Source organism: Sebastes umbrosus, chromosome 7 (assembly GCF_015220745.1).
Source record: "Sebastes umbrosus isolate fSebUmb1 chromosome 7, fSebUmb1.pri, whole genome shotgun sequence".
In the NCBI taxonomy this organism is placed as follows: domain Eukaryota; kingdom Metazoa; phylum Chordata; class Actinopteri; order Perciformes; family Sebastidae; genus Sebastes; species Sebastes umbrosus.
This window is the reverse complement of record NC_051275.1, coordinates 32684896-32711465: the sequence shown is the minus strand read 5'-3', so window position 1 is coordinate 32711465 and position 26570 is coordinate 32684896. Positions and strand designations below refer to the sequence as shown.

At 38.9% G+C, this 26570-nt stretch overlaps 4 protein-coding genes across 6 annotated transcripts in view; 3 read left to right on the top strand and 1 right to left on the bottom strand.

Annotated features, from left to right (window-relative positions):
- Nucleotides 1-1554, top strand: part of LOC119492025 (mitogen-activated protein kinase kinase kinase kinase 5) — a 39479-nt gene extending 37925 nt beyond the window's left edge. For both annotated transcript variants that reach the window (XM_037776337.1, XM_037776336.1), the window contains one exon: nt 1017-1554. In XM_037776337.1, coding sequence (XP_037632265.1) covers nt 1017-1113 — 97 coding nt within the window. In that variant the 3' untranslated portion in view covers nt 1114-1554. The remainder of the gene's footprint in view (nt 1-1016) is intronic.
- Nucleotides 1555-2374: 820 nt separating this feature from the next.
- zmp:0000000529 (WD repeat-containing protein 20) lies at nt 2375-9670 on the top strand. The gene is made up of 5 exons (XM_037774310.1): nt 2375-2609; nt 2750-3216; nt 4645-4827; nt 6113-7525; nt 8115-9670. The coding sequence occupies exons 2-5, from the start codon at nt 2800-2802 to the stop codon at nt 8160-8162; spliced, it is 2061 nt and encodes a 686-aa protein (XP_037630238.1). The 5' UTR covers nt 2375-2609; nt 2750-2799; the 3' UTR covers nt 8163-9670.
- Nucleotides 9671-16155: 6485 nt separating this feature from the next.
- Nucleotides 16156-17990, bottom strand: LOC119491653 (spindle pole body component 110-like). The gene is made up of 2 exons (XM_037775804.1): nt 16395-17990; nt 16156-16364 (listed from the first exon to the last, which is right to left on the bottom strand). Exons 1-2 carry the CDS (start codon nt 17988-17990, stop codon nt 16248-16250), a joined length of 1713 nt encoding a protein of 570 aa, XP_037631732.1. The 3' UTR covers nt 16156-16247.
- A 1405-nt stretch (nt 17991-19395) lies between these two features.
- eif3k (eukaryotic translation initiation factor 3, subunit K) lies at nt 19396-25255 on the top strand. 2 transcript variants are annotated; one of them, XM_037776479.1, is made up of 8 exons: nt 19396-19606; nt 21782-21880; nt 22594-22714; nt 23306-23380; nt 23547-23613; nt 23761-23838; nt 23971-24096; nt 25127-25255. In XM_037776479.1, the coding sequence occupies exons 1-8, from the start codon at nt 19542-19544 to the stop codon at nt 25156-25158; spliced, it is 663 nt and encodes a 220-aa protein (XP_037632407.1). In that variant the 5' UTR covers nt 19396-19541; the 3' UTR covers nt 25159-25255. The 2 variants fall into 2 exon arrangements, with proteins under 2 accessions (XP_037632407.1, XP_037632405.1); XM_037776477.1 differs by having other exon boundaries at nt 23303-23380.
- The last annotated feature ends 1315 nt before the right edge of the window (nt 25256-26570 follow it).

Below are 26570 nucleotides of genomic sequence, written 5' to 3'. Positions count from 1 at the left end.
AATTATGCTGACACATACTGAGGTTGTGGCGTAATTCACTTTTAGGAACACTAGGTGGCCCTGTGTTAATTGCCTGACCCAGCCACAGGTATATAGGTAGGAAGTGTGGTGTTGATGTAAAGGTTTAGCCTGGAAGGACAAAGGATTTTTGACCGCAGTGACGCTGATTGATTGCCGTGTTGTGTTGTTTGGCTTGTTATTATGGAAACCGGACTTTCTTCTTTATTAAACTATCACAAATAAATGGACTGTTATTCCGAAACCAATGAGCGGCCTAAGGATCGGTTTTGTTCAGCAAAACATGCAGCTATAGGTAACATCACCAGCGAAAAGCGCGTCAGTCCAGGGCTAATCACCTCAGTAGCTAAAGTAATAGACTTAGCTCCTACAGTAACCATAGAACCCATTCACATATCTGGAGGTCAGAGGTCAAGGGACCCCTTTGAAAATGGCCATGACAGTTTTTCCTCTCCAAAATTTAGCGTAAGTTTGGAGCGTTATTTATCCTCCTTCATAACATGGTATGACATGGTTGGTACCGATGGATTCCTTAATCCGCAAAGTGAATTAATGCGTTAAAACAAATTTGCGTTAATGCGTTATTATCGCGTTAACTTTGACAGCCCTGGTTTAAGTGTACATTATATTTAGAATATTTTCACTGCTTCACCTCGCCATCAGACAGCCCTTTCCACCAGAGAACTGAAGCTGTTGTCTATGCTCTCCTCAAAGCCACCAGACTCCATTGAAAAAAACTGTATTTTTACAGAAGAACAGAACACGGGAGTTGCTGGTCTACCGCTGCCTCGATCGGTTAGTTGGTTTGTGTGACTTTGGTTAGTTTGGATTCACACAACACAAACAAACTAACCGAAAACGACAGGGTTGTACGAGGTACTATGGATAAGTGCCTCATACAATCCCACTTCAAAACACCCAAACTATCCCTTTAAGATCCTCATTGAGTTTACGAAGGTTTAAACTCCACTCTGACCTCCCTGACCTTCTCCCTGCAGGATGGTCGTCTTGGAGACGCGTCAGACGGAGGACCACTCAGGGCTGTCCAACCTGTACGTCCTTGAAATCGCTGAGAACTACGTCATGCTGCCCTGACTCTCCTGTCTGCTGGCGCAGGGCATCATGGGAAACTCCCACTTGTATATGAACGCCGCCACGCAGGAATCTGTCATCATTAACTCTGATGGGCGCGGACGCCACAGTATTTGATTTTCTAACGGGAGGATGTTGCTTTTCCATACTGACCAGAGAGGATTGTTGTGTTTATCCCTCCAGTATGGGGGAGTCTGCTCTTATTTATGCTGATTTCAACTTGTGAGATCCAGAACGACGTCCAGAATCCAGACGGCTGAGAAAAACCTGTGAAGGAAGGTCCTCCTCCAACACTAAAGAGGAGGAGTATCTACTGAAATATAGACGATGGCTTCCAGAAGATGCCACATTAAAGGACTGGATGGACTCATGCTGTGTAGTTTGTAACCTGAGATAAACACTTCTCACTGCCGTTACTTTGTAATAAAGTTAATTAACACAAGATGATGTGAATTGTACTGATCATGGAGTGGAAGCGGTTAATGTGAACATACTATTATTATTATTAATAATAATAGCATTATTATTATTGGTATTATTAATAACAGCATTATTATTTGTATTAATATAATAATAGGCTAATAATAATAATAATGATATTATTAATTATAGCATTATTATTATTATTATTGGTATTATTAATAACAGCATTATTATTTGTATTAATGTAATAATAATAATAATAGGCTAATAATAATAATCATACTATCATTAATAATAACATGATTATTATTATTGTTATTAATAATAACAGTATTATAATTATAATAATAGGCTAATAATAATAATAACCATACTGTATTATTATTATTATTAACAATAATAATAATAATAATAGGCTAATATTAACTATATTTTTATGATAATAGCATTATTATTATAATTATTATTATTAATAGCCTTATTAGTAGTAGCATTATTAATAACAGCATTATTATTTGTATTTATATAATAATAATAATAATAATAATAGGCTAATAATAATAATAATCATGTTATTATTAATAATAGCATGATTATTATTATTGGTATTATTAATAACAGTATTATGTAATATTATAATAATAATAATAGACTAATATTAATAATACATATATTATTATTGATAATAGCATTATTATTATTAATAATAATAATAATAATAATACCATTATTATTATTATTATTACTATAATAATAATTTAATGAGTTAATACTACTACTAATAATTAGTTCAATGGTAACCGAATAGTATAAGTTGCATAAAAATGGAAATACTCTTTTTATAAATTACCACTAGCTCAGTTAGGTGTGTACATCATGTTAAAGGTGGTGTGATGGAGGTTAAATGGGCCGGATCCTGGTCCGGGTGCCTTCTCTTTACCCCCCCTGCCCTGGACCAGCAGCATCATCATCATCATCATCTCACGTCCTTTCCGCTGGATGATCCGCACCGAGCCCCGCTTGAGGAGGATGCTCACACCGGCTCAGGAGGCTTCCTCTCGGGCTTTGATCAGCAGGTAGCAGCGGTATGGTCTCCAGCACTGGAGGTGTGAAATGCTGTGGAGCAGACCGGATGAGCTGATCTCGGCTGCTCCACATCTCCATCTTTATTCTAGGACTTTAAATCTTTTTCCCCCTGTATTATTATTATTTCCAGGTCATCGCAGAGCTTCCTGTGCGGCGGCAGGCGGCTGGTTTCTTCTAAAGATGGCCGGAGATGGAGGCGCTCTGAAGGATATCAATGAGATTAAATCGCAGTTCCGGACCAGAGAGGGTTTCTACAAGCTGCTGACTCTCTCAGACTCCCAGCAGCGAGGCGGGCTGCCGCGGGGAGCCGGGGCCGGAGCCGGGGGAGCCCCGCTGGGCCCCGGGGCTGCAGCCGGCCCGGTACCCGGAGGAGGAGGAGGTGGAGGAGTCGGGCTGCTGCAGGGGCCCGGAGGAACCACCGCTTCATCCTCCTCCTCTAACGCCGCAGCCAGCTCCTCCTCTCCGGCCGGCTTCCTGCCGCCGGTCCGGGTCTCCATGGTGAAGCTGCAGCCGGAAGACCCGAGCGAGGAGTCCGAGCGGGTCTGCTTCAACATCGGCCGGGAGCTGTATTTCTACACCTACACCAACATCAAGAAGGTGAGTCCTCCTGTTCCTCATCATCCTCATCCTCATCCTCCTCCTGGATGGTCGAGGTTAGCTTAGCATGCTCATGTGATGCTGTAAGTTCTGATTTCATCATCTCTTCATGCACACATTAAATCATGTTCGTCATGCAATGCCACATGATATGTGTGTGAACAGACAGTGAAAGGTGCATCATGCAGACGGATGCTGCAGGAAAACAGACTGTTTATCTCTCTGCTGCAGCCTGGATGCTAATAATACTATTAGTAATAATAGTAATAGTATTAGCTCCACATTGAGGGAAGAAATACATCTAAGATTTCGAGAATAAAGTCATAATATTATGAGAATAAAGTCGTATTATTATGAGAATAAAGTCAGAAGTTTATGAGAATAAAATCATAATATTATGAGAATAAAGTTAGAAGTTTACTAGAAAAAAATCTGTAATATTACGAGAATAAAGTCATAATATTATGATAATAAAGTTGTAATATTATGAGAATAAAGTCAGAAGTTTATGAGAATAAAATCATAATATTATGAGAATAAAGTCGTATTATTATGAGAATAAAGTCAGAAGTTTATGAGAATAAAATCATAATATTATGAGAATAAAGTTAGAAGTTTACTAGAAAAAAATCTGTAATATTACGAGAATAAAGTCATAATATTATGATAATAAAGTTGTAATATTATGATAATAAAGTCACAATATTATGAGAATAAAGTCAGAAGTTTATGAGAAAAAAAGTCGTAATATTACGAGAATAAAGTCATATTATGATAAGAAAAAGTCATAATATTATGAGGATAAAGTCATAATATTATGAGAATAAAGTCTTAATATTATGAGAATAAAGTCATAAGTTTACGACAAAAAAGTTGTAATATTACGAGAATAAAGTCATATTATGATAAGAAAAAGTCATAATATGAGGATAAAGTCATAATATTATGAGAATAAAGTCATAATATTACGAGAATAAAGTCAAAATATGAGAATAAAGTCATAATATTATGAGAATAAAGTCATAATATTATGAAAATAAACACACCATTTTAGAATAGGTGAAAATAACACATTTATACTGCATTAAAAAAAAAACTGCATGTGATTATCATAAAGTGGGCATGTCTGTAAAGGGGAGACTCGTGGGTACCCATAGAACCCATTTACATTCACATATCTGGAGGTCAGAGGTCAAGGGACCCCTTTGAAAAAAGGCAATGTCACTTTTCCCCCAGCCAAAATGTTGCGTAACTTGGTAGCGTTATTTAACCTCCTTCCCGACAAGCTAGTATGACATGGTTGGTACCAATGGATTCTTTAGGTTTTTTAGTTTCATATGATACCAGTATCTTCACTCTAGCTTGAAAACCTTCTCTCTGCTCAGCTCATGCTGCTTCTCTTTCCTTTTCATGCTGTCTCATCTGCAGGCTGTAGACCTCAGCAAGCCGATAGACAAGAGGATCTACAAGGGGACTCAGCCAACATGTCACGACTTCAACCAGTACTCCGCCACAGCGGAGAGCGTCGCTCTCATCGTGGGCTTCTCGGCCGGACAGGTCCAGTATCTCGACCCCATCAAGAAGGAAACCAGTAAACTCTTCAACGAGGAGGTATTCTATCTATCCGTCCGTTGATTAAAGCCTGCTTTAACACAACAGAAGTCATACTTCTATTGATTTCTTTGGCCTAGATTGGGTGCTGCAATGTTGCCTAGATATCTTCAGTTTCACTTTCCTTTACTGCGTCTCCTGAACGGCCTTTTTCTCTTTAATGGGATTCCCAATTAAATTTAGGAGATTGGGGGTGTATGCAGGCAGACGTTGTGTTGGGTGTCTCTTGAATCTGTTCACCTCCTTAATGAATGAATAAACAAACGATTCGATGAATAAATAAAAATGTCATTAAATGCAGCAAAAATAATATTAAAAATAAATGTAGCCATTAATTAATTGATAAAATGTGACATAAATTTATATTTCTGTTTTAATTTGCTTCTTTATTTATTTATGTTTGTATTTATTTCCTTAGTTATTTACTCTTCTGTTTAATTTTCCCCTTTTATTTATTTCTATTCCATTTGACCCCTCATTTATTTCCCCAAACTTATTTATTCCTGTATTCTTATCTTTATATATTTCTTTACACATTTCTTTTTACATTTCTTTATGCATTTGTGCTTCATTATGCAAATGGCGGTTCTACATTTATTTTTAATATTATTTTTGCTGTATTTAATAATATATTTATTTATCGAGTCATTTATTTATTTATTAATTAATTTTTATTTCGGCAGGTTTCCGTCCTCCATAGTTTCTTGATCTCGACAGACCTCCTCTCTCTTCCCATGCTTCCTTTCTGCGTATGCTTCTCTCAACAGTTTATATTTAGTTTTTTTTATATCACATTTTGCTCACAATGAGGTGACTCAACATCGTGTCCACTTAAAAGCACAATAAAGGGGAGACACCCCCGGTGAATAATTTAACTAATAGAGATCACCATGAAACTTCCCCAGTTGATTACTGACATTAAGACAATTATTTTTTTAATTACAAGTGTTCTGAAATGTTATGTTTAAATATGCAAATGAGACATTATCTAATGATAACTTTTAGGAGAAATCTACAGATGTGAATAGACAAAGTAGTAAAATAAACACCTCAATGTGTATCTTGGATGTTTTCTTTCCACTAGTCTGAAAAAAATCTCAAAATTGATTAGTGGATGAAAAACCATGTTTTGCCTGCAGCGTCGCGCCTAAAGTGTAAATATTTGTAACATCTGCATTTTTACTCTTCCCGTTCTTTCATCTCTTCCAATCGTTCCTACTTGCATATTTGTCTCTAAATCTCTCCTCCCTCACTTTCCTCCGTCCTCCTCCTTCCTGTTTTCCAGAGGTTGATAGACAAATCCAAGGTGACGTGTCTAAAATGGCTCCCCAAGTCAGAGAACCTGTTCCTGGCGTCCCACGCCAGCGGCCACCTCTACCTCTACAACGTGGACCACCCGTGTGGCACCACGGCGCCGCAGTACTCGCTGCTCCGGCAGGGAGAAGGCTTCGCCGTCTACGCCTGCAAAACCAAGACGCCGCGCAACCCGTTGTTACGATGGGCCGTGGGTGACGGAGGCCTCAACGAGTTCGCTTTCTCCCCGGATGGCGTGCACGTGGCATGCGTGGGTCAGGACGGCTGCCTGCGCGTCTTCCACTTTGACTCGATGGAGCTGCAGGGGGTGATGAAGAGCTACTTTGGCGGGCTGCTGTGCGTGTCGTGGAGCCCCGATGGGAAATATCTCGCCACAGGCGGAGAGGATGACCTGGTTACCGTCTGGTCATTTGCAGAAAGCCGCGTGGTCGCGAGAGGTCACGGCCACAAGTCCTGGGTCAACGTGGTGGCGTTTGACCCCTTCACGACTTCCCTGGAAGATGAGGAGCCTATGGAGCTTAGCGGCAGCGAGGAGGACCTCCACCAGGGGGCCCCAAATAACTCCACGCACTTCGGCCGCGTCCGGACGAGCAGCACGTTGTCGCGTCTTTCTCGGCACAGCTCTAAAGGCGGCGGCTCGGCGGCGGTCACGTACCGGTTTGGCTCGGTGGGACAGGACACCCAGTTCTGTCTGTGGGACTTGACGGATGACGTGTTATACCCACGCCTTCCGCTGTCCCGCGCCTTTACTAACACTTTTGGACCCTCGCTGTCCAACTCTGGCAGCGGGGTGGTCAACAGCACCACAGCAGTTGTGGCAGGAAGTGGAGCGGTTGAGGGGCACCATCATCCGCCCAACACCAACACCGGCACCGCAAACCCACCGACACTTCCCTTACCGCTGCCTCGCTCGCTCTCCCGCTCCAACTCTCTGCCACACCCTGCCGTGGCGAATGCCTCCAAGGGCCAGGGCGCCTCGGAGGGCGGCGGGGGAGGCGGAGGAGGTGGAGGGAGCAGCGTCGGAGGAAACAGCACCCCGTTCAGCATCGGCCGCTTCGCCACGCTGTCACTCCAGGAGCGCAAGTCGGACAAGTCGGGCTCCAGCAGCGGCGTGGAGAAGGAGCACAAGAGGTACCACAGCCTGGGCAACATCAGCAAAAGCAACGACAAGATCAACGTGGCGCCGAGGAGCAACCGTCTGGACGCCGCCAAGGTCCTGGGCACCACGCTGTGCCCGCGCATGTACGAGGTGCCGCTGCTGGAGCCGCTGGTGTGCAAGAAGATTGCACACGAGAGGCTGACGGTCCTGGTGTTCATGGACGACTGCATCATCACAGCATGCCAAGAGGGTCTCATCTGCACCTGGGCGCGGCCGGGGAAGACGGTAAGTCTTCAATTCAACTATTATTATATTCACGATAAAAAATAATGGTGGTTTTCGCTTCACTGATTTATCGTTCAGTCAGTTAAATGTCAATACGTAGTGAAATAATCCGTCGATTGAGGAGTTAAAACATGAAGATTAATTAACATAGAATCACTGTGCTCTCCTCAGAGCCGCCAGTCTCCTGAGAAAGTAAAATTAAATGTAGGCTATTTAACATAAAACGACTGTTGCAGTTTACTTCACCAGAATGCAGGAAACTAAGTCTCTGAAACTGAAATGTTTCTGGGGGAGGAACCACCAGATCGCCCGCTTTGGTTTCAAAATCCTCCCTTTTTTTGAGGTCACAAGGTTGGCGAGTATGGTGGGAGTTTGTTTTTTATTACTTAAAGTTCATAAGTTCAGTGATATTCTGCAAACAAGTTTTTTTCCTTAAAGGTCCGTAATCAGGTGGATGTTTCAGACTGCAGGAAGATGATTTCACCTCTTCTCCTGAGCGACGATGCTTTTTATCTTCCTGCACGTAGAAGTGGAGTGTAGATTTTCCTCTCGTGTCTAACTCTCCTTCATGTTTTGTCTTTCTGATCAGAACTTGACAGCACAGAACGGGAACTCTCCGAGCGGCACGGTGGTATAGCTGGAGGAGAAGCTTTGCACTCATCCCTCCTTCCATCCACCCTCTCCAACCATCCTCAGATAAGGTCATATTAGGGGCCAACAACCGGAGAGCGTACCCGACCTACCGCTGCAGTATTATACCGTCAGTATAACCCTCTGTACCTGCCACGAACCCAAACCCTGCTCACTACTCACTTCACTCTCACGGCGGCCAGTTTGGTGGGAAACACTTCCTGAATCATCAACAGATTTATGATCAGATAGACGTTAAGGGAACAACAGTAAAACCCAGATGAGCTCTATTTATGTGATGACTTGGTCAATAGTTATCTTGTGGAGGCTTTGTGAGGACGTTCACGGTGGCTGTTCAAGCACACATATTTGGATATTGTGAATTTCTATACAGCCACCTCGCCTTCGGCAAACAGTGCAGCCATACCCGAGATTAGTCTCCTTGCTTTAAAATCGCGCAAATATATGCGATTGCATTCATGCTTCAAAAATCATAGATGTGGCATTCATTCGTTGAGATTATCTTGCTGAACAAAACGTTTAATTATCATAAACGTGTGTTTTGCCACAGAGATTATTTTCTGCAATAATCCAAAACCCAATGGAACGATCCTGTTGGGTTTTTGTGGAGGGAACTAGGGCGATGCTAACTTCCTGTTTGGCCCACAAAAATATCCCTGCAGCTCTCCATTATGGTGGTCAGCCGTAGGACAGAGCTACTCTGTACTTCAGGGAGAGTTTCCCACCTCGTGCCACTGTGGAAGTTTAAGAAGTTAATCCGCAGTGCTCCGGCCTTCACCTCGCCGCTCCGTGATCAGAGGTGCTTTATCCTTCCTGTCTGCAGCCCCGACGCAACAAGGAGCAGCGTCCCATCCCTCCCGTCTCCCCTTCATGCAAAAGACACTACAAAAAGCCACGGCCATTGTATTTAAGTTATTTATTTTATCACAAGACTGTGTAGTAATTTATAATGTAAATACTGAAAATACTCTATAAATACAAAAAAGGACAAATGTGTATGGAAACGATGACGTGACGGCGAAGGAAGCGAAGAACAAACAGGAAAGATGAAGAATATTAATATATGAAGATGCTTCTATTGTACATAGACGTTAAGAAACTGAATGTCTGCTGTTTTAGGGAACTTGAAGATGTCAATGTGTTTTTATTTCGTGTGATAGAGTTTCTCCAGTTTGTCTCTGAGAGCGAGCTCGCAGAGGCGTTTCAGGTCCAGTGAGACTTTTTAGAGAGAGACTGACCTGAGTGGAGCACAGAGAGGCTGCTGGCTGTACATTTCACTGAATAGGTCTGAGTAATACTAATTCTCCTGAACAGCATCTTAATAATGGATAACGAACAAACACACACTCTTTGCACATTCCGAACGTAAAACGTCTCTCACACACACACACACACACACACACACACACACACACACACTCAGGCCCTGTTCACACCTGGCATTAACATGCGTATCCACTTGCGATCTGATCTCACTTCCCCGCTCTATATAAAAATAAACACGTATTCAACACACGGCTAATACAGCGCTGTGACGTAATATTTAGGGCTGTCAATCGATTAAAATCTTTAATCTCGATTAATCGCAAATTAATCTCAAATTTTGTATCCGTTCAAAATGAACCTTAATGGGAGATTTGTCAAGTATTTAATACTTTTATCAACATGGTAGTGGACAAATATGCTGCTTTATGCAAATGTATGTAAATATTTATTATTGGAAATCAATTAACAACACAAAACAATGACAAATATTGTCCAGAAACCCTCACAGGTACTGCATTTAGCATAAAACAATATGCTCAAATCATAACATGGCAAACTGCAGCCCAACAGACAACAACAGCTGTCAGTGTGTCAGTGTGCTGACTTGACTATGACTTGCACAAAACTGCATGTGATTATCATAAAGTGGGCATGTCTGTAAAGGGGAGACTTGTGGGTACCCATAGAACCCATTTACATTCACATATCTTGAGGTCAGAGGTCAAGGGACCCCTTTGGAAATGGCCATGCCGGTCCTTAATGTGGCCCAGGACACATTCACTACACACTGCTACAACAATGCGGCCACATGTGGCCCAGACCAGAACGTGGTCTGAGCGATCGGATCTTAATGCGTCATCAACGCGTCCCCACACCTGTTCTTAATAGTGACCACTTGTGATCTGATCACTCAGGACGCATGTTAATACCAGGTCTGAACAGGGACACACACACACACACACACACACACACACACTCCCCTCATGGTGTAGCATCATATAAACTGTATCTTCATTCCTGTTGCACCTCTATTGCCTCTTGCAAGAATTTGCACAAACAATAAATCCACAGTCCATCCTGAGCTGCCCGATGAGTGACACAAGGGGTGTTATTGTCTCGTCCAATCCGCTCCCACCGCTCACTGGATGTCTTTCGTGCCGAAGGATTTATAAGGTGTACTTTCATCTTCCATGTCTGGATTTTTTTCTCTTTTGATTCTGCTTATCGAATTCTTCCGGTGCTTCAGATTCCTGTCTTATTATTCGAGAAGGAAAATAAACCAAATAATGATGGAAGCAGAAACCACCAATATTTTTTAGCAGATTTTGGGCGGCCTGCCTCGAACCTGCTGAAAGGTATTCTGATTATTTTTGATTAAAAGGTCAAATAAAGAAAAAACAATGTATTCTTTTATAAGTTTATTGTTTGCAGTTTTAAATTTGTTTTTACTAGGGCTGTCAATCGATTAAAGTATTTAACCGCAATTGACTTGCCACAAACGGCATGTGATTATCATAAAATGGGCAAGACTGTAAAGGGGAGACTCGTGGGTACCCATAGAACCCATTTACATTCACACATCTGGAGGTCAGAGGTCAAGGAACCCCTTTGAAAATGGCTATACAAGTTTTTCCTCGCTAAAATTTAGCGTAAGTTTGGAGCGTTATTTAACCTCCTTCACAACAAGCTAGTATGACATGGTTGGTACCGATGGATTCTATAGGTGTTTAAGTTTCATATGATACCAGTATCTTCACTCTAAAACTTGCCAGTTGCGTTAATGTGTTAAACAAATTAGTGGCGTTAAAACAAAATCGCGTTATTCGTTATTATCGCGTTAACTTTGACAACCCTAGTAATATTACATCAGTAATAATATCCTACATATTTGTGTATTTCTTTTACATTTTATTAACATCAAAATAAAAGGTTATTGTACCGGCGTTCCCCAGGGACACTCATGTCCGCCATATGGTACATACTGTATGTGACGGTACTGTAGGTCCAAATGTTTTCAGGAAATCGATAAGCAGAATTGAAAAAGCTCGTTGTTATTCATTTGGAACTGGTTTGAATTCAGAACCAGTTCTTGAAGCCTCGCTGATAACCAACACACCTGCATGCCGCACCAATACGGGCTGCCGAGGTGTTTCTAAGGATCTGCTTTGTATTTTGGGCCCTAACGAACTAATGACTTGCATGTATGATAAAGTTGGAAGCTCCACAGTGCAGAAGTATTTTTATCAGCCTCTTTGTGAGTTATAGAGTTACCTGTCGGACAAATACATCCTATAAATAGAAGAGCAACTACCAGCACTGCAGGAGCCAAGGTTATGCCCTTGTAGCAGCAGACAAATCACCAGGTGTCCTCGCCTTGTGTGAGGGTACTGTTGCAGCCTGTGCCTACTTGTATTTGTTGTCATAGCAACGGCATGTCTGCCGCTGAACTAATGGGCTCTGGGGTCAATATCGGCTTTATGGCTAAATGAATGCTTCATCATGATGGAAAAACTAGATCTGTTAAAGGAATAATTCACCCCAAAATATCAACCTTCTCCTAAAAATGCAACCCTGAATGCACCCTGATTTAATGTCTGCAGGTGGTCAGGGATGCATTTGGTGTGTGTGTGACTGATATATTAATATTCATACAGCACGCAAAATCTTCCAAACTCAAAGTGAGTTATCTTCCCTTTGTCCCTCTTTACCTCTTTCTCACTATCATGTCTCACATCATTTTATTTTAGTGTTTCTGATCACAGTCCTCTTCTTTAGCTCTCCAATACATCGATGCATATCATCATATTTTAATGCAGGTGTCTAGACATAATCAGGATGTATCGTATCCGAATAAAAGATACCAGGACACATGAACATGATCCTGCATTTTCCTCACAATGTACTCGACATTAACGAGTCTTGCACCGCAGCATTGTCTGCGAGGAAAGTCTGTACGAGGTGAATAGACGCTTGAATTGTGTTGCACAAGCTTCTTAAACTAACATTTAGATGTGTGCACTTCCGTACTTTTAGAAAAGACTGTGGTGAAATACAGCAGACAACTAACTGAGAACACTGAAATGAAAATAAAATAAAAAAATGTGTGTCCTGTATTCAGGCTCTAGAAAAATTAAAGAGGTTTAAGAGAAACGATGACCCTGCTGTTTAACTGAAGGGCTAAAATATGGAGTCATAGGAGTGAAATAAAAACAATAAATCTGTAAAAGAGTAATACACAATAAATAAATGTGGAAATAAAACACAAATAATTAAATGTAAAAGAATAATTATAAACATTTTCATTCATTTTCACATTTATTTGTTAATTTATTTCTGTATATATTTATATATTTTTAAATATATATAAACAGTATTTATTCATTTTTTACATATAAATTACTCAGGAAGGTCCACCCAGAGCCAGTTGATTGACAGCTTGGCCCTCTAACGAGTAGCAAAAGCAATAGGGAAAAGAATAAGGAAAAGTAAATAAATAAAATAAATAAATGGCGTTATAATAAGAATAAATAAAAAAAATTGGAAATATACAGAAAAAATAGTAAATAACATGCAAAAATTAAATAAATGTATAATAATAATAATTTTAATATAATATCTTAAAAATGCATACAGAAATAAATGAACTGATAAATGTGAAAATAAATGAAAATGCTTATAATTTTTATTTTATATTTTATTTGTCTTTATATTTCCAGATTTATTTATTCTTTTTGTTTATTTCTCTTTATATTTCCAGATTTATTTTGTTATTCTTTTACAGATTTATTATTTTTATGGCACTCCTATGACTCCATAAACCGCTTGTGTGTTTGTATATCGCACTTGTGTTTGTTGTTTTTGGAGTACATCGTCACCTCCAAACTCCCTTCCCTATTTTACATTTTTAAGCTCTTCAAAACAAATGTTGTTAATCATGTAGCGAAGGGACGAGGTGTACAGCTCCGCTTAGCTTCAACTCCAATCACTTCATAAGTCAGATTGCAGAAGATTGCAGAAGAACAATGAGGAGCGAGTGGGTTTATAGTGGAGCAGATTAGGACTATCAGAAATAAATAGGAAGGTGGTCAGAGGCAGGATCACTCCAAAAAAAGTCCAATTAATATAGTTTAACTTGACAAATGTTCATTAAATACCATCCTGCAGTGCAAGACTTTATTTCCAAAACAATAAATTATTACTTGAACTCTCTGTATTTCAAACTAGTAACAGATCCAGTGTGTTAAAAGTGCTTTCAGTTGGTCATCCAAGGATTTACGTTGCTTTCTGCGCTTTAAAAACAAGATTTTGTTTGAATTTTGTGCTTCATTCTGTCAAAACAAAGCATTCATCTAGCCTAATTTCTGTTGAGCCAACTGAGAGAGGTGAAGGCAAAGAACAGAGTGAATACCAGATAAATGGAAGGAGATGGACAGTATTAATGGAGAGAGCAAAAAAGTACAACAGCGTTGAGTCAAATGAGCCGTTGTTCTGCACATGAGACAACATGAGACAACAAATATCATTCCATGTATGTTGTTCATTTTTATGTGACATTTCAGGCTGAAACAAGACACTTTATTATTAGTTTTTATTATTTCTCTCTGTGTGTATGTGTAAAATATGCATCCTCTATTATCACCATACAGTTACCACACACACTCACACACACTCACACTCATACACTCACGCACACACACACTCACACACACTTTACACCCGTTCTGGTGGAAGTTATAACAGCAGAATGACGTCACTGTATCCAGTTTGTATATGGAGATCTGTTATTAAATCCTGAAACAGTCGTGTGTGTCCTGTAATATATATCAGCATAACATCCTTTACGAAAAGGTACTTCAAGTTTATTTTTATGAAGTAAACTTCAAGTATATTTCCCAATTATTTATGTAGTAAGTATACTAATATCAGTTTACTAGTAATCTACTTGTAAGTGTACTACTTCAATACTTCTTGGGACTAAATTGGCCCACTTTTTAGCTTATAAAAGTATACTTTAAGTGTACTTTTAAGTGTAAGAATATTAATCTTTGAGTACAAAACTAGTTTACATCTAAGTTGTATTTTATAAAGCAACTATACTGTGAAATGAACTATACTACAAGTGATCTTATGGGTATACTGTTAGTTTACTAGATATATACCCACTTTTTAGTTTATGAAACTACACTTTAAAGGTCCCATATTGTCAAAAGTGACATTTTCACGTTTTTTATATCATAAAGCAGGTTTAAGTTCTATATAAATACTGTGAAAGTATCGAAACGCTTAATCCATAGCAAAATACACACAGCCTGTATTCATAAACTCTGCATTTGAAGCAAGCCGTCAGGATTTCTGTCCATTTGTGATGTCACAAATCTACAATATTTAGACCATATCAAAGTTTTAAACGTAAACATTCCAAATGAGTCCCAGTTTATTTCCTGTTGCAGTGGATGTGAATGACATCAGCTGACAGGAAGTAATCATGGACCCAATCTGTTGCCCAGCAACGCAATTCTGTTGCAATTCCATTGAAATATACTAAAACAGCGTTTCAGACAGAGGGTAAATACAGGTATATTCAAGCAGACAGTACGAGGAAAATAAAGGGTTTTTTAAACATTAAAGTATGTAAACATGTTCTAGTAGAAACCCAAAATACAAGTATGAACTTGAAAATGAGCACGATATGTCCCCTTTAAAGTATACTTTCCGTAAACTACTAGTTTAATAGTTTTTACTGCAACTATAAGTTTTCTTTAACTTATAGTAGTTAGCCAATGTTTTATTTTCCTTTTGCTATTTCACTTGATGTTTTGTGATGAGATAAGAATAATAAATTAATTAGTTTTTCTTGCATGCTTCCACGGTGAACGGAGAATGCAAAAATGTGGAAAATCCTTGATGAATTGAAGTAAATTCATATCAAAACATACGTTTACAAACTCTCACACACTCTTATAGGCTACTCTATCTACAGTATATACTGACTATACTTAGACTTTTCTGTATACTTGTCAGTATAAGCCAAGTATACTTTAGTATAATTTTGTTAAGTATATCTCTGAAAAGAGAAGTTGCATATAATGGAAATACTCAAGTAAAATACAAGTACCTCAAAACGCTTAAACTTGCTGTTCTGGAGGACCAACAACATATTTTGTCATTTCATTTTGAGGACTTGTTTTGTTGTTTTCATCACTAGAATCAGTAGAAAAATAGATAATTAAATGTTGTTTTCTACAACCTACATCTATAAAATGTTGGAAGAAGAAGAACCAATAAACTACATCTGTAAAGATCTTACTCATTGGAAAAGTAGAACTAGAAGACTAGATTATTTCTACATAACTGTTTGGGTTTTCTGTATTGTTGACATATTTCTATACATTTACAGAGGAAATTGTAACTTTTTATATTCAACTTATAACTAATATTATAAGAAATAAGAAAGACATGTCAGCTGGACCACATCCAGCAGTGACAGAGCAACAAGTTTCTGTCCACCTGATGAATGTAACTCCGATATTCACTCTGTTTTACCTGTTTTTGGTCTTCACTAACTGGCTATGTCTGGCTGGCTGTATAGAAGAGGTGTATGCCTTTTTGAAGGTCTCAGTTATGGTAATCATACACAAGGTACCACAGATACAGGAAATACAACTAAACATTATTTTATTTGAATTTTATTTAATTTTATTTAATTTATTTAATTTATTTAATTTATTTAATTTATTTATTCTATTGAGATATTGCCTCACGTTGCTCAGACAGTCACTGCACTGAGCCAAATTGTGTCTTAATTTTAGATGTCAACACATGTGAGATCATTATCCACAAACTGCCTCGCATGTTCGGTACCATCATCCAGTGGCTGCGAGGATGATGACATGTCATCTGGAGGCCTAAGGGGCACTACCATGTCATCTGGAGGCATAAGGGGCACTACCATGTCAACTATGTAACGGGGTGGTGTTTCCTCTGCAACCTCTGGTTCAACCTCTGGGGCAACCTTGGAGTGAGTTCGCAGGACCTTTTCCTTTATCCACGATTTGACCTTCTTTGCTGCCGGCTTTGTTGCCTTTTGAAGAAGCTTTTCAGTCCATTTGAGTTTTTCTTCCAGCATTTTCCGCTCCTTCCTCATCGTGTACATCTCCATCCTCTGCTCATTGATTATTTTGAACTGAGTATGGCCAAGGTCGAGGACTCTCTGACGTGTCTTGACATATTGCTGTTCTGCAACTCTCTTGTCATTCTGACGTACCCTGTCATAAGAAGTGATCATCTTCTTTAAACGGGGAATGTGATCTCGAAACGCAGACTCATTTTCTTTATCCATGGGGTGCTGCACTTGTATATTACCATCTACATGGCGATGTTTGACAGCAGTGACGCTGCTTTTAAACTTGCTGGTGTCAGAGATTGAAGGCATGCAGAGCTCCAGATCATTCTGGAAACGCAGCAGTTGGGTTTGCAGTTTTCTGCTCCTCTCCGTCTGCTTGATCAGGTCTGGCTCACAGGTCTTCAGTCTGCACTGCAGATCTAAGATCTTATTCTCCAGGTCACTTATGTCTAGTTTGGCACCTCTCAGGTTCATCTTTGTTCTGTTGAGCTCGGACTGTGTCCCTTCTAGTTCGTCCACTAGACCCTTGGTCTTGTTGGTCTCTTTGTTTAATTTATCTTGTAGAACAGCCTGTTTTTTGTTTCCATTACAGAAACTCTCTCGTAGTTGGTGAATTCTCTCCTGTGAATCTGCGATCTCACGATTTTTCCTTGCAATTTCTCTGTTGTTTTCTTTGACAGTCTTCTCTAAGGAAGACACCTCCGGAGTGAGATCCTCCCTGTTCAATAGATTTGTTATTGTGATCTTCAGCTTTACAATTTCCTTCTCAAGGGTACCGCATTTTACAACAGATGTGGTATGTAAAGTCTTATGCCTTTCGTAATCTGCGACAAGGACCTTTTCTTTTTCTTTTTCCTCTTTTCGTGACTTCTTCACTTCCGTTATGAACTCCTCCAACTCACGGCTCAGTTCAACTTTGAGTTCCACGAGCTTTTCTTTGTGCTCTTGATCCAGCCTGTCTTTTTCTTGTAGGATCGTGGTCTGTGCGTCTGCGAGTGCCTCCGCCAGCTTCCTGCGATACCCTGCTAGCAATGACGTTTGCTTCAGTTCCAGTTCTGCTTTGGTTTTCCTGCAGTTTTCCTGACAGTCATGTAGCTGCTGTCGGTGTGCCTCCTCGCTCTGTTCTTGTTTTTTTTTCCATTCTATGTGTTTTTTCTCCGTATAATACCAGGTCTGAGCAAAGTTGAGATTTTTATCATCAATGCTCTTTGTTTTGATTTCCAGGTCCTCATACTTCTCCTTGGAAAGTTTCAACTCTTCCTTGAGAGTCTGGTTTTCAGTCTCCAGAGTGTCTATTTTGATGGTATTGGCCTTAATTACTCTCAGCCATTGCTTCTCTCTCAGGTCACATAGCTCCAGGTCCCGGATCTTCTGCCTGCACCAATGTTGGTATCCAACATCATCTTCTGGATGTGATTGTGCCATTTTTTTTTCAATCTCTGTCTGTGTTTTTGTGCAAATTATAGCAACAGCTGTACTCAGTGTTGGAAATTAAACTCAACTCTCTTGTTGCAGAATCGCACTGTAAAGGACAGAGGGTGTCGTATCAGAGGCTGTGATTTGTGATCTGTGACTAGGCTTGACAGGACTTCCCTACCTTAAAAAAACTTCAGAGGCAAATTCTAAGGCTGTATGACATCATTGCTGACATCATAAAGAGCAGAGCAATGACATCATTTCATTCCGACATCATTGCAGACAGAATGCAATGATGTCATTGCATTCCGTCTGCCTGTTTAAAGGCATTCCGACAGCAAATGTAAACAAATTTTAAAAGTGTTATCAACCGTAAATAATCTGGGACACATTTAGAATGTTTCCACTGAAAACTGTGAAATTGTCTATGTATTGTATAGCTGTGTCCCGATGGCTCGTTTAAAAGGCACAATGAATATGAAATGAATACAAGTTGTGTGTATTTCTCCATGGATGGAGCGTTTCAATACTTTCACAGTATTTATATATATATATATATATATATATATATATATATATATATATATATAGACTGTGCAGCAAGTTCTTTTTTTTTTTTTTTTTTATTGAAGAAAATTAATTCACAAACCTTAAGACATTGTAATCTAAACTCAATACTTCTAACATACAAGGCACAATTGGATAGGAAAGATAACTTAAATTATTAAAAAATAATATAATAACAAAAATAAAAGAGGGGGTGGAAAATAATTAAAGGAACAAAAAAAGAAATGCATAAATAAATAAATAATAATAAGACTGCACTCTTCCATAGTAGCTCTAATCATTTAAGGCAGGGATAAAAAATATTTTTTTTCCTTTGGTTCATCCCAATTTTCTCAGGCATAGTAGCTATATATATATATATATATATATACTGAGATAAGAGTGCAGTCTTATTATTATTTATTTATTCATGCATTTCTTTGTTTGTTCCTTTAATTATTTTCCACGCCTCTTTTATTTTTGTTATTATATTATTTTTTATAATTTAAGTTATCTTTCCTATCCAATTGTGCCTTGTATGTTAGAAGTATTGAGTTTAGATTACAATGCCTTAAGGTTTGTGAATTAATTTTCTTCAATAAAAAAATAATAAAATGAAATAAAATGAAATAAAATAAAATAAAATAAAATAAAATGAAATAAAATGAAATAAAATGAAATAAAATGAAATAAAATTAAATTAAATTAAATAAAATAAAAATAAAATAAAATAAAATAAAATAAAATTAAATTAAATTAAATTAAATTAAATTAAATTAAATTGAAAAAAAGAAAAAAAGAAAAAGAAAAGAAATACCTGAGGCCTTAGAGAAGAAGAAGAAGACGACAGCGGTCCCTCGGTTGTGCGGGTCCGTGTAGTTTCTGGTTCCGGCTGTGCGTCGCTCTTTCCGCTCCGACTCGTCTCTCCCTCCTCCCGGTACCTCTCTCTCTGCGGCCCACGTGTTTATTTAACTCGGTTTTTCACTAAAGTTTGCTGTAAAAGTTTGGACCAAAATGACGCTGTCGTCTTTCGAGCAGATGAGGGCGAACGTGGGTAAACTCCTGCGAGGAATCGACAGGTAAAGATGATGTTTATTATTAACGAACAAGCCAACAAGCTAACAGGCTAATGGTGATGAGCTAACGTTAGCTGAGTGAAGTCAGTAGTTGGTTCATTCACAGTGGCTTTCTGCAACATTCATCAAGTCCGGGAGATGTTATTGTTGTCTGTCTGGTGCCAAAGTGAACACTGTATTATGTGTATGTCAAAGTTAATTAACATTATAACCAGAAGAGCAGATATGACCAGAGCTAACGTGAGCTAGCTCTGCTTGAATGAACATTTATCAGTGATGAAGTACTTTATATTAAACCTGACTCACCTGACTGGAACTGGATTTGCTTCATTACTTCTATATATACATATAAGCTACATAGCTATATATCTATTATGATGTTTAGATATGAAACTACTTCAGAGGGACACATTGTACTACATTTACATTACATTATACAACTGCATAGCCAGCTGCTTTCTTACTGTGTGATTCTACTTCAGAGGGAAACATTGTACTACATTTACATTACATTATACAACTGCATAGCCAGCTGCTTTCTTACTGTGTGATTCTACTTCAGAGGAACACATTGTACTACATTTACATTACATTATACAACTGCATAGCCAGCTGCTTACTTACTGTGTGATTCTACTTCAGAGGAACACATTGTAGTATTAAGTTTACCTGATGGAGAAATGTTACTGGTTATGTTGCAGTTTCAGATTTTACTCACAAAATATAACAATTCAAATATAATGCATTATTATTCATTAGACTATGCAGCATTATTTAGCTTAACAAGTAGAATAATCTCCTCAACACTTAAAGGAACACTTCACAAACATTCAAAATCCACACATCTGGAGAGATGGACAGGAAGGGGAGGAAAAATTGTAATCTGAAAAGTAATTTAAGGTTAAAGATAAATGTAGTGGAGTAAAAAGTACAATATTTGAATGAATGAATGAAAGACTTTATTTCGAACATAAAATAAATAAAAACAGATACAAAATAATAACAAACAAAACAAGAGTAATAGTGTCTGAAAAGGAGTAGGTAGAAGAAAAACTTATATTTCCCTACCCCTTCCTCACTTCTCCTCTAATAACTCATATATCATAGAATGATAATATAATATAAAAACTATCCCAGATTTATTTACATCCCAAGTTGAATATATGAACAGCATCCCAGGTTTATTTACAAACCACAAATCCATCCGGAGTTAAAAAGTATATAACCAACACAACTCTTCCTCAACCATATACCTCCCAAAAATATCTTTCTTGCATAGATTTTTAAATTGATTTATATTTGTGCTCCCCTTCAACCCATCACCTAACCCATGCCACAAATCCATCCCACAGACTGAAATACACATACTCTTCTTTTTTGTACGAACACAATGCTTTTTAAAATTAAATTTTCCTCTGAAATTATAACCCCTCTCCCTGTCACAAAACATTTTTTTAATATTTACCTCTGAGATGATGTGAAGTGAATATAAAGTTACATAAAATGGAAATACTCAAGTAAAGTAGGCCTACACGTACCTCAAATTTGTACTTAAGTACAGTACTTGAGTAAATGTTAAGGATGCACCGATTGTGAAATTCTGGGACGATGCCGATGTTTAAAATAACAATTTGGCCGATTGCTGATGCCGATGTTTTTGTTGTTGTTTATTTTGTTTTTGTTGTTATTTATTCCCCCTTTGTGCCAGATAAACAACGACATCTTCATTTTTGTTTAGTGACCAACCCAAAGATGAACGTTAGTTCAGAGTCAGTTTCCTTTTCACAGCTGCTTTGACAGATGTTACCTGCTCAATATTGATGACTCCACTCCAAGACGGCGCCTGTCGTTAACATAGAGAGTCTAACCTGGTTGATCTTTCCAGTGACCCTTCCTTTTAATAAACAGTAATAAAGACGTCTATTAGGAGTACCAAGTAATGAGTCCTGAAATAAGAGAAAGGACTTTGGTGGAACATCACGGGCACAAATATGAAAATTTCAGCAGCAAAACACTTGTATTTTTACACATGTTACAATCACTGCGTGGTGAAACATTTAACCAAATATGCTAAATTACAAGGTGCTGTAACTGTCTGAGCTACAGTGTAGAATAAGTATAACCACGACACAGAAACACCAGTTCATCCATCGGTAATGCTCGTGTCTCTCCTCACAGGTACAACCCAGAAAACCTTCCGACGTTGGAGCGCTACGTGGAGACACAAGCTAAAGAAAACGCCTACGACCTGGAGGCCAACCTGGCCGTCCTGAAGCTGTAAGTTACACCAGCCACCGTTCAAATACAAGCAAATAATGTTAGCTGACACTTAAAAGTTTGTTTTAATCAGCCTCTCCGTTTCAGAATTATGTAGAGACTCTTTTAAAACCACTGTGGATTGTCACAGGAGCCAACATAGTGGGGGAATAATTAGTTTTCTACTTGAGTTAATATCTTGTTGGTTGTTTTTGCCTTGTGTGAGTGTGTTTTAGTGGCATTAACAGTAAAGAGTTGTGTTCGTGTTTAGCCGTATTGTCAAACTTTCCCACTGTTTTCTGTTGCTGTTGGTTTCTTCAGTACGTTTCAAGTGATTCTATTTGGCAAAAACAAGGATTTAAAAAAACAACAAGTTCTAGTAACATTTAACATTCATGATGAATCAGAATCCAGTTTATTGACAAGTAGGTTTTCACGTACAAGGAATTTGCTTTGGCATATTGGTGAAGAACATAAAGAAAATTTAATTAAAAAATAGAAAGTAAGTTAAAAAATGAAGAAACTTAAATGTAGAATGAGATAAAAATTACAAAGAAATACTATAAAAATATGTACAATACATCTGAATTCAAATGAAAGAGCTGTGCCGTTTTTAGAAGTGTTAACTTTGTGCAAAATTGTCCAAGAAATACAAATGTTAGTTTCCACCTCAGACCAGAAAAACTGTGCTTCTCTAGATCAGGTGATGTAAATATAAATGTGTCCCTGTGCAGGTACCAGTTCAACCCAGCCTACTTCCAGGTTCCGGTGACCTCCCAGATTCTGCTGAAGGCTCTGACCAACCTGCCACACACCGACTTCACTCTCTGCAAGTGTATGATCGAACAGACCCACGTATCCTTTTGGTGCCGTTTCATCTATCTGATGTTATCTGACTGTTGTAGCTTCCCTTCACTAATATTTTATTATTATCTTTGTCTCACTGACAGTCTGTACTGTACAACGCAGTTTGGGTTTTAAAGTCAAAGTGGTGTTCAGGTAGAGATTGATCTTTCTGTCTTACTCCATGCAAAGATGCTTCTTTCTACTTTTAGTATGAACTGCAGCTGCCCTTACAAACTACACACTGTTGGCATGCAGTATGCATACAATTGGGGCCTACTGCATTTGACATACTATGTATCGGGACGTACTAAATATTTTTCTGGCATACTAAACAGTATAAAGCCAGTATAAAGTGTTCAGTTCAAGTAGATATGTCTTTACTATGTGCTGTCAGTGTGTGACTTAATATAAAGTGTATACCTGTGTGTAGTCATGACAGCTTTTAGGTGAAATAATATATGTAGTACACGTGATACAACATATATTATCGGTGTAGGAGTGTGTTTAAATAGATCCAGGCCTGGTGGGGGTCGGGGGTGGGGGGGTGGAGGAAGGTCTGTCTTGGGCTCAGGGGTCGTTTCCTTGACTACAGTGTCGCAGCAAGAGGAGCGTCCCATCAGACAGATCCTCTACCTGGGGAACCTACTGGAGACGTGCCACTTCCAGAGCTTCTGGGTACGACACACACACGCACACACACTCACACTCACACACACACACACACACACACACACACACACACTAGGCATTTTTGTTCTCTCCCTCTTTTCCAAACTTGCGAAAGAGTTTGTTCTCTTGGTGTTATTAATTCTGTCCTCCTCTTCCTCGTCCTACCTGACAGACGAGTCTTGAGGAGAACAGAGAGCTCATCGACGGCATCACTGGTTTTGAGGACTCTGTTCGCAAGTGTGAGTATCATCTTCTGACTCGGTGGACATATACGTTTTTACAGTAAATACGAACAGTCTGTGGAAGATAACAGGAAACTTACAAAACTGAAAAGATGCTTATTAAACATCAACATCGCCTGTTGTTTAATTGATCTTCCTCTTCAGTCATCTGCCATGTAGTTGGCATCACCTACCAGACCATTGAGCACCGGCTACTGGCTGAGATGCTGGGAGACCCGCTGGGTAAGAAGTCTAGAAATAAACACATCAATGAACCAAATCTTTAATCCTCTGCAAGTTAAACTCATCTTTAGACAATAACATGATGCAGTGACAAACCTGACTGAAACCTTATTGTCTCCTCCGTTTGTCCAGACACGCAGGTGAAGTCGTGGATGAACAAGTACGCCTGGACGGAGAACGATGAAGGACAAATCTTCATCTTCAACCAGGAGGAGAGCGTCAAGCCCAAAAACATCGTGGAGAAGATCGACTTTGAGAGTGAGTGCTGCTGCTCAAACTGATTAATAAATGATAATATACTAGAAATGTAATCAATTTGTGACAAAAACTACAGTATGTCGTACTGGCTGTGCAGTTTCTTTGGGTGAACTAGTTAAAATGTTTTTACCACTTAAAGGGCGGGTCCATCTGAGTTATTTTCCAGGTTTTTCAAATAGAAACGCCCACTCAGCCGTTAGCAAACAGCAGTGACGAAAGTTACCAAAGTAAGCTAATGGAAGCCGGTACTCCCGTCTGCTTCTCCAAACTGGGAGCATGCCGACCAACATTTAATTTACTGTATGTAACGTTAATACACTGACTATAAGGATGTGTGTATATATGCTGTACATGTAGCAGCGTCAACATGCAGAAACCTGCGTCAGGTCAGGATGTGGGAAAAAGATTTTTAGAAGGGCTTGAAGGGAAAAAAGCATTTTGACGCTAAAACATACGAACTTCGACTTTGAAGACATGAGGAACACCACTGGGAAGCTACAGGATGATATAAAAACCTCTAAAACAATAATGGACCTGCCCTTTAAGACAGCCCTTTATCACCGATTTAACATTACTAGTTGCACTTGTCAGTTAATGAACTTCATTTTAATTTTGCACATTTGTGTTTCAAATGTATTTTGAGTTTGATCAAGGTTGACTGCACTTCTAGTATTCTCCTGCCTCAAGTTTACCAATGGCACAATTATATGTACCTCACTTGTGATTGACTTTTACAAGTTATTATTATATGCTAATGAAACAGTTAACTGAGTTTAAATCTATCTATTTTAAAATGAAAGAGAGGGACAGTTTGTGCATGAATGTAATAGTCTGCTGTGATGGGCGTTTTCAGATGTTACATCCTGTAATCCATGTCTCCACTTTGTAGCTGAAGTGGATTTAAGAGATCATAACACCCACCTGGATTTAATCCAGTCATATTTCATACAGAAGCATGACTCAGCACATTTCATATTTTACATTGAGTGAATTATTTACATCTATCTTCTCCCTGTTTTTCTGTTCACAGGTGTATCCAGCATCATGGCGACATCTCAGTGATGCAACACACACATATATACATTTACACACATTACAGATTCAACCAGGTCATCTGTTTTCATAATCAATCTTTCTCAATAAAAGTAATTTATCATTTCCAGCCTGTGTCTGTTTCTGGTTCTTCGTGCTGCTACCTGAACACTCTGGAAAACTTTAGTTGCTTCCTTACCAAAATGTTTAATCACAACATGTTAATTTAGCTCTTCCCAAAAGTTATTTAACTTCCTTGTTTATCTGAATGGTATCAGGGTGTTGGCTGTACACTGTTATTAAACAAATATTAAAAAAACAGACATGAATCAGAGCAGCCAGCTGCTTAATCATCTTGTTAGGTGTTGAAATATTCCTTTAATTGTCAGAAATGGGCTGTTGATCCTTGAAATAGAAACATTTAATGGTAACACAAAAAGCTTTTTGATAAGTTATGTAAAGTTTTGTGAATATATCTTTAAAGTAGAAATATACATAATTTAAAAAAATTAACAATTTAGTATTGTGTGTTTTCCGACACATATTTATGACATATAACACCGGTAACAGTTGGGTCACATATCCTGATGAAAATGATGACCTCATATGTTGTTCTTGCACAATCTTTTCCAGGTCCTGATACTTCCTGTTTGATAATGTGCTGCTGATGTGCCAAAAGATGAAGTATTTCGTTATTTGTGAAACCTAAACTAAAGTATAACTTCACAAGATGCTCCACGTTCCTCATTTTCACACACGCTGCTCTATTTCCCCTCTAAAATAACACGTAGAATTACTACCTTATAATATTACGACTTTATTATCATAACACTACGACTTTTTCTCATAAACTTCTGGCTTTATTCTCATAACAATACGACTTTTTTTCTCGTAATCCTGGTCCAAGCATTTGTCAAATCCCGGTTCAACTACTGCAACGCTGTCCTCTCTGGCCTTCCCATCAAACTGCTCAACAGACTCCAAATCATTCAGAACTCTGCCGCCCGGATCATCACCCGCACCAAATCCTCCCACCACATTACCCCCATCCTCATCCAGCTGCACTGGCTCCCTGTTAAATCCCGGATCAACTACAAAAACCTTCTGCTCACCTACAAAGCCCTCCACAACCTCGCCCCCACCTACCTCACAGACCTCCTTCAGGAGTACACCCCCTCTCCTTCCCTCCACTCATCATCAGCTGGACTTCTGACCACCCCCACCTCACGCCTCAGCACCATGGGAGCCTCAGCACCATGGGAGCCTCAGCACCATGGGAGCCAGGGCGTTCAGCTGCTCTGCTCCCAGGCTCTGGACCTCACTCCCTCCACACATCTGGCAGACTGACAATGTCACATCATTCAAATCCCTCCTCAAAACCCACCTGTTTAAACTGGCCTACTCTCTACAGCACCCATCAGCACCCATCATATGTGTCTGTA